The sequence below is a fragment of the Cariama cristata genome, unplaced genomic scaffold (assembly GCF_000690535.1).
Source record: "Cariama cristata isolate BGI_N322 unplaced genomic scaffold, ASM69053v1 scaffold18022, whole genome shotgun sequence".
Classification (NCBI taxonomy): domain Eukaryota; kingdom Metazoa; phylum Chordata; class Aves; order Cariamiformes; family Cariamidae; genus Cariama; species Cariama cristata.
In genome coordinates this window covers 9,514-17,758 of record NW_009602325.1, presented here as the reverse complement: position 1 = coordinate 17,758, position 8,245 = coordinate 9,514, and the positions used below count along the sequence as shown (strand labels likewise).

At 53.4% G+C, this 8,245-nt stretch overlaps 1 protein-coding gene across 1 annotated transcript in view; it reads right to left on the bottom strand.

Moving 5' to 3' along the window:
- Positions 1–7,379, bottom strand: part of LOC104157408 (kinesin light chain 1-like) — a gene marked incomplete at its 3' end in the record, with an annotated part of 14,860 nt that extends 7,481 nt beyond the window's left edge. Inside the window, exons 1-11 of the mRNA XM_009694724.1 lie at positions 7,099–7,379; positions 6,672–6,902; positions 6,271–6,349; positions 5,956–6,181; positions 5,569–5,656; positions 5,056–5,157; positions 4,579–4,752; positions 4,321–4,420; positions 3,723–3,775; positions 620–687; positions 429–537 (exon numbers count right to left, since the gene is read on the bottom strand). Of these exons, the coding sequence (XP_009693026.1) occupies positions 429–537; positions 620–687; positions 3,723–3,775; positions 4,321–4,420; positions 4,579–4,752; positions 5,056–5,157; positions 5,569–5,656; positions 5,956–6,181; positions 6,271–6,349; positions 6,672–6,902; positions 7,099–7,347 (1,479 nt within the window). The remainder of the gene's footprint in view (positions 1–428; positions 538–619; positions 688–3,722; positions 3,776–4,320; positions 4,421–4,578; positions 4,753–5,055; positions 5,158–5,568; positions 5,657–5,955; positions 6,182–6,270; positions 6,350–6,671; positions 6,903–7,098) is intronic.
- Between the last annotated feature and the right edge of the window lie 866 nt (positions 7,380–8,245).

The following is an 8,245-nucleotide window of genomic DNA, read 5'->3' as shown; positions in this document are numbered from 1 at the left end:
CACACTTTAATGTGTGAAGGTTTCTGCTGTCCTTCAGTCTTTGTGCTAGGTGCTTAGAGCTCCTGCTTTATTATTTGAGGATTGAGAGGTACTCTTAAGAAATCCCTAGTGTGTTCCCCGGACAAAAAATTAGTGGGAAGGAAACATCATAGTGAGTGCAGATCTCCTCAGTAGCTGACAAAGCCCAGTAACCTGCCCCACGTGCGCACACACTGACATCTGCTCCATACATGCACACCCCCCGTGCCCCCTAAACACGCGCGTACCCCTGCACAAATGCAACCCAAGGTGCTCTGGTATCGTGGGAATGTAAACTAAGGATATCAGAGGCTGCAAGGCCAGCAGAATCCCTCTCATACCCCAAGCCAAATGCTGTGCCATGACCTGCCAACCCCAAGCCCCACCAGAGAAGATCCCTCCGGGGTTACCTGCCGTCGAGAGCGAACCGCACACTCCTCCAAGGTCTCAGCTGCCTCGAGCTTGCCTTGGCGTCGGTACAGAGCACCCAGGTTCCTCAGAGTGGTGTTCACAGTTGGGCTGCAGTAATAGATAGAAGGTGAACACGAATCCTGGGGCCACCCCCTCCAGAGCCCACAGCTGCCCACAAACCACCTCTTACCTGCTAACCTTACAGGCCTTGTACCAGCCGCCATACTCGGCGTACGGAGCACTGTCTCTGTGCTTGCTCTGTGGGGTAAGGAGAGAGGAGGGCTGTTAGCCCCATGCCTACTGCTGTTCTCTGGCCTGTGCTCTCCCACTGGGTGCCAGGGGCAGGCCCCAGGCTGCACCCCCGCACCAGACCAGCCTTTGGAAAAACAATGTGCAAATGCAGTGATGAAACCCAGCAGGTTCCTGGAGGGAAAGCTGAAACCTGTTTGCTGCAACAGATTTGAGCCACAAGTTGATGTGATGTCCCCACCCCAGCAAGGAACACAATCCCATCTCCTCACCCCTTCCGCGGTACCAAAGGCAGCAGGCACAATACAGCCCATCCTCACAGCTCTCTGGAGGACATGACACCCCACCACTCCCCCAGCATGCAAAAAGGAGACAAAAAAAACTCCAACCAACAAAAAATCCACAGGTATGCCAGGCAGCATGGGCACTAAACGCCTCAACCATGGCTAGCAAAGGAATCACCCAACCACATCCAAACCTTCTGCCTGCAAAGTCAGGCTCGCCCCACAGCAGCTCAGCCCAGCTAGCTGTCTTGTCTCCATACCCAGCCTTTGTATCCCAAAGCTGGCCCTGCCACAGCCAGGAGCAAAGAGGCTGTTGGCCAGAGCAACAGGAGAAAGGACAGAGCTTGATGCTCAAGGAGAAAGATCTAAGGCCAAGACAACCCACTCTGCAGGGCACTAGCTGCTAGCCAGCATTGCCTTGGGTCGGTAGGCACCATGGTACCTCCAGACAGGAATTGTCGCTGCTGCAGGAGCAGGGCTGCCTGTCCACACACTGTGCATGGCGAGCGCTCCGGGGTGTGCCATGCCCCTGGTTCTGCACCCACGGGATACATGGGCTGGGCAGGAAGCACCCAGCTCAGCCCTAAGCCCAGCGGGGCTGCTCTCGCCAAGCAGGGGCATGGGGCCACTGTTCCACAGCAGGAGTTTCCCTCTGGCAAGGGCTCTAGCCCAGAAAAAAAACCAAACCACAACAGTCTTCATAGAATCGTTTAGGTTGGAAAGGACCTTTAAGATCATCGAGTCCAAACACAAACCTAGCATGGCCAAGTCCACCACTAAACCATGTCCCTAAGCACCACGTCTACATGTCTTTTAAATGCCTCCAGGAATGGTGACTCCACCACCTCCCTGGGCAGGCTGTTCCAGTGCTTGACAACTCTTTCTGTGAAGAAATTCTTCCTGATATCCAATCTCAGCCCCTCCTGGCACAACTTGAGGCCATTTCCTCTTGTCCTATCGCTCGTTACTTGGGAGAAGTGGACCACAGGGACCATTTTTCTTACTCAGTCCCACAGCCCTTCCCAGCTCTTTACCCCACATGCTGGAGTCTCCCTGAGCCATAGGCACGCGTGGGTTTCCTTCTGCCAAAGCCTACGCAGCCTGGGCAGGCCCCCGGCACAGGAGAGCTCAGGACTTAAAACACCTCTGAAGCTTAGGTAGAGCCAGCCCGAAGAGGCTGGCTGAACCCAAGGGGAAAGGTCTCAAATCTACTGACAACAGAACATGTTACACGAGTTGAAAAGGACCCTCACACATGGGCAGAAAATATTAACCACATTCCTCGATCAAAAAAAAAAAAAAAAAAAAAGAAGTGAAGCTCTGCAAGAGGGGTTTGATGCTTTTTAATAGATGTGGAAACACAGCACAAAGCAGAGCGCAGCAGCCCCTGGGCCAGCAATACAAACAGGTCTGTGGTTACCGCCGCCTAGCCACGAAGGCCAGGCCAACCATACCATGCCATGGGCACGGCTACCCAGGGGACAGGAGCCCCAGGGGCAGGGAAAGATGCTCAGCCCTTGCCCCAGGCTGTAAAATGAATCCCACTCCAAGTGTAGACCCCTGAGCCTGTTCTCTTGCCCCGTGGCAAAGCTTGCATTACCTGGAGCACACTACAACTATCTATTTTTGACCTCTTAATTCTCTGAAGATATCATCAGAAGTGTCGCAGTCCCGGAGGGGGCAAGGGGAGCCTGGTCTCTACTCCAACTTTGATTTCTCCTGCATAGGATGGTGCTGCAGCAAGTGTAATTTCTTTGCAGCAGAGCCTTCAAAGGGCAGCAACCAGAGCAGCACAAGGCAGGGCTGAGCACTGCCCTGCACTGGGGACCGCATTGGCAAGACACGGCATGCTGCTGGGAGGCAGCTGGTAGTACCCTGCTCTTAAGGCTCGTAGGATGGGACTAATAAGTCACTAAGCCAAGCCTGCCACCTGACCCCATGCAGGGATGGGGCCTGCTCTGAGGTTAAAGGAAAAGAAGAGAGACCGTGTCTGCTGCCATTGCAGCTAGAGGACTAGACCAGAGCCGTTCATTCTGCTGCTTCACTCACCTGCCAAAAAGTAGGCGAGGTCTTAGGCTTAGGAAAAAACAGAGACTGCTGCTGCATTTATTGGCTGAGCACAGAGCAGGGCCTGGGCAACAGGAGCAACAGCTTCTCTGCCTCTCAGAGTAGTCCAAGGCAAGCACAACCCATGTCTGTCCCCTTTCAGAGGCCAGCTAGGACACAGAACAGCTATGGTTGGCCCTGTTCAGAGATCTTTTTCAGGAGGTTTGGCTCCGTTTTCTAAGCAAGGTGATGGCAACAGTTTCTTCTTGACCTCCATTTCTCCCCAGGCAGCCTTAGGGCTGCTTCAGAAGCCAGTTGTGCTCTGGGTACCAGCAGCTCTTTGGAACAGAGTGCCAAGGCCCTGCAGCACAAGCCTCTGCCATCCGCCATCTTCCATCATCTGCGTGCCCTAGAGGATCACTAAAGCAAAAAGAGAGAGCATCCAGCCGCAGCTGCAGAGGCTGAACAACCCCCTGACCCAGGAAAAACATCACGCTCTCTGATAAGCCTTCCCTCCCTGCTGTCCCAAGGAAGGGCTGTGCTCTCTCCCCACTCTCCAGACCCTTTCTGGCCTTCATCTGTGGCCATGGCAGCTCTTCAGGCTGTAGGAAGAAGGGTCTGGCTGTGATAAGAGAGGATCAAAACCCCTGGGTTTCCTTCCCCTCCCAGGGCTCTCACTGCTATCAACAGGCAGCACCACCAGTTCAGACTCACCTTGCTCATCTCCTCTCTCTCCTCTGCATGCATCCAGATTGGCTTGTGTTCATCTGTGCAGGGAAGAATGCAAGACAGCTCTGCTCACCACATCACCCTGTTGCTCTGCCATTTCCACAGGGGCTCTGCCTCCTGCACAGCCCGGCACTCTGTCCCCAGAGTCAGCAGCTCACCAGAGGGAAGTGACAAGGTCTCCAGATACCCCTGGGCCCTGGGCCACAGCCCCAAGTAATGTCAGTGGCCTTTCAAAGGCAGGATAGGGGAAGAAAGGAACAAGTCCTCCCATGGGGGAATACCTGTGCCAGGTGTACAGGAGAAACTTCAGACTATGCCTGGGAATGATTGTGCCACGTGCTCTTCCCCCTTTTCGCCACAACTATTCCCAACCCACTAAAGACTGACAGCTTCTGAAAGAAGAGGTAGAGCAGCATAACACACTAGAATGGCAGCGTCTCAAGGGCTGCCCAAAGCAGGGCCCCTGCAAGGCATCCCATCCCTCTGCCAGGGGGGGACACCAGAACCACCCAAGCCTAGGCTGAGAGCCAGGAGACCAAACTGCTCACCCTTCCCCAGCCCCAACAGCTTCTGCTGTACAAACCATCCACAGAGCCAAACTCCTTCACATGAGCACGGGTAAGGATCTCCTTATACAGCACCTCTGCATCTTTGTATTTGCCTTGCTTCAGGTAACAGGAGGCCTGCAACCAAGAAAACAGCTCCAGCCCCACTGGGCAACACAGATTAACTCTGCCCCCCCTCTTGTAGCTATCTCTCTGCATCTTCCAAGCAACAGGCAATGCTCACCCTTCCCAAGGCACCACTCCCCATCCCACATGGGCTCTCCCCAGGGTCTCACCAGGTTGTTCTTGGTCTTGGCCACGTTGGGGTCATCAGGACCGAGGCAGCTCTCGTAGATCTCCAGGGCCCGGCAGTAATAGTACTCCACCTCATCATACTTGCCCTGGTTCTGGCACAGCAGGGCTAGGTTGTTCAGCTGCTTGGCTACATCAGGATGGTCTTTGCCCAGGACCTGGGTAAACAAAAGAATAGAAGCCACAAAAAGTCAACACTTAAAGGCTGCGGTGGACTCCTGGAGTTAGTAGTCACTGTAGTCACTCCAGGACGTGCCTATGTCAGACAGGAGCCAAGGACTAGGGAGGTAAAGAGGAGATATTCCAGCTTCAACCTCCTGGCAGGCCTCTCTAGGGCTGCAAACACTGGAGAGGCAGCAGAATCAGAAGCCGAAGAGACTAGGATCTCCCAGGTGCAGTGAGGTAGCGGGGGAAAACCCTCAGGGAGAGCTGGAAGGAAGGAGAGCATGGGAGACAAGTACCTTCTCACGGATCTCCAGGGCTCGCTTACACAGTGGCTCTGCTTCTTTGTACTTCCCTCTCTTGCCATAGAGAACGGCCAGATTGTTCAAAGTTGCTGCCACCTGCAGAGACATAAGCTTCTCCATGAAACAAAGCAGAATGCAGTGGGACCAAACAAGGGGTGCAAGCAGCAGTAACAGTGACTGTCCCATTTCCTTCATGCCTGCAGTACAGCTGCTCCTGAAGAGAAGGAGGTCCAGAGGCAGAAGGCCACCCTGCCTACATCACAGGATCCAGGAGATGCCAACTCCTGACTGGCCGTACTGAACAAGACAGTGGAAAATATTGAAGCAGTAAAAAAAAAAAAAAAAAAAAAAAAAAAAAAGAGTCCCGCACCACATAAACAGCACCCCTCACATCAGAGCACACTGCTGTCCTTGGTAGTCCAGCTGCGGACACACCATAAGGGCATCCTTCTCGCCCCAGAGGCATGCACGGGTGAAGGGAAGTGACTGAAAGAGGGAGACACTCACTGCTGGGTGGTCTTTGCCCAGAGTCTTCTCACGGATGGAGAGAGCATCATTCAAGAGGTGTGCTGCCTCTTTGTATTTATTCTGATCCCTGCAGTGCAAAGTCAACCAGTTATTTGGGATTTGGACACCACAGCCCACAGCAAGCAAAACTGCTAACAACAGTCCTGCTTCCACACAGATCCAGCCCCAAAAAGCCTTTCATTTCTCCATTCCTCCCTACCTTAGCCCGTTTCTAGTTATATCAGGGAATCTGATGGTCCAAATACCTCATCTGTTCCAAAAGCTTTTTGAAAGGCAAACCACTGGAAGCTGGGGGAGCTCCCTGTCACCAGAAAAGAGAGGCAGAAAGCTCTCCTGGCCCAGTCCTGCCCTCCCCACCATGCTCACCTGTACACTAGTGCCAGAATGTTGAGCATGGTGGCCACATCAGGGTGATCATGGCCTGATGTCTTCTCCAGATCCTCCAGCGCTTGCTTGCAGAGCGGCACAGCCACCTCATAGCGTCCCTGTGAGGCGTACTGGATGACAAGGTTGTGGAGGGTGCGCAAGCGGGCAGGAATCTCATAGCCTCCCTGCTGGGCAGCTGCCACTGCACTGCTGTGCTGGTGGGGCACTGCAGGCACAGAGGAATAAGAAGGGGCACAGTTGGCACAGCAGGCTTGAACAGAGACAGTCAACAACCACGCATGAGCAAACACTTACAGCCAGGACCATGCTCCTCCTCTTCATTTGGGAACAGATCATCCAGGGAGTCCTTGGCGGAGTCACCCTCCTTATCCTCCTGAGAAGAAGAGAATCATGATACTGTTGGTTCTCAGAGGAGACAGCTGCTAAACTGTCCTCCCTGCTGCAGCCCACCAACACCCTCAACTTCCCTTGTTGTCTCTGCCATCATCTTCCCCCTGACACAACAAAACTAATAAAGCCAAATTTCCCCAGCACATCCTGGCATGCTACTCTGTGTTCTTCCAGAGACTCTGCCCCATGCATGCTCACTTTAGTTATTGTACATGGTAGCTGAGAAGGCGCAAAATCCAGCGCAACATTATCACACCTGGGCAATTCTGCTGGTCCAACCGCCCCCACCCCAAAATAGGGCATACCGAAGGTGAGACATCCTCATCATACTTCTTCAGCTGGTTCATGAACTCAAGGTGTTTCTTCTCCTCCTCCAGCTGAGCCACGGTTTGTTCACTGCGCTGCAGTTTCTGCTGGGTGTTGGCAAGCTCGTCGCGAAGCCACTGGTTCTCCTGGCACAGTCTCCGCACCTGAGCACGCAGCTTCTGCTTCTCTGACTCCACAGCATTCAGATGGTTGGACAATGCCATCATCACCTTGTCAAGAGACTCAGTCAGTAACTACTACAATCTTGTATCTCCCTTACATGCATGCTTAGGGCCAACCCTCAGGGTCATGCTGACCTTCTACAGTCAGCCCCTTGCTGCCCCTGCAGCTTATGGGGAATAGCCCCATGCCCACCTTCCCTTGTCAGTCTTGGGTAACACCTAGGAGGTCACCCACCGTTCTCACCTGAGCTTCTCCGAGCCCCAATTCAATCATCTCCACTGACTTGCGGAGCAGGTTGGATTTCTCATGCACGAGATTGGCTTCTTCATCTTTCTTCAGGCACTTGATGGTCTCCAGCAAGCTGTGCAGAATGGAGTTGTGTTCATTCTTGAGTGCCTCCAGCCCTTGCATCACCAGCTTGGTGTTGGAAATGATCTCCTCTTGGCTCAGCTTGTCTAGTTTCTCCTCCCTTGGGTACACCATGGTGGACATAGTCCTGCTCCTGCAGCCCTACACAGAGAGACAGAGACAAAACTTGAGTGCCTCAGCGCTGTTTCAGAGAGTCACAACCAGAGACGAGTGTCACAGCCTCCTTCAAGCAGTCAGCGACAGTGTTCAACTCTACTTTGCCAGCGTTCAACTCTACTTTGCCTACTCTAAGCCCTTCCCCTTCGTCCTCCCCTCTCCTTTTAGCAGCAAGCAGCTGTCAGGGCACGTGTCTCTGCTTTTGTGGCATGGAGGGCTGGCAACCAGTGCAGTGGCACACGTGGACAGGAGACAAAAAAGGCTAGAATCAGTGCTGATCTCCAACACCCCCACACCCCCAGCAGCGAGGAAAGCTGATTTAGCTTCCATTTAAGAGCAGAGATTTGTAGTTGGCAGCTGGGGTTGCAATGCATACACCTCCTGCCCACAGACCACTGATGCAAGGAGGCTGTCAGGGCTTAACAGCTCTTCTGACTGCGGAAGAAAGGGCATAGAAAGCGAATGGATGCCAGCCTAAAGCTTTCCGTTTCCTCAATGGAAAAAAATCTTGTGGAAGAGCATCTCTCTCGGACAGGGAAGCACCAGTGGCCTTACTGGGCCAAACAAAAAATTCCCCGACCAGAAGAGCACACCCTCACAATCCCTGCCCTGGCACAGAACGGCCATTGTGGTGATACGGCACATAACACCATCAGTGTGAACTGAATCACGCCTGAGTGGGAAAGCTTACATACACCAACTGCTATAGTTACACTAGTGTAACCCTTGCGTGGGTGGCAGCTTGAAACACTCACAGCTTTTCCAGCTTCATTCGCCCTGATGCCAGCCCAAGGACTCCTCAGGATGGCATAAGAACTCTGTACTCCTTCCCTGCCCTATTCCCTCCAGACGTACAGCAGGTAAG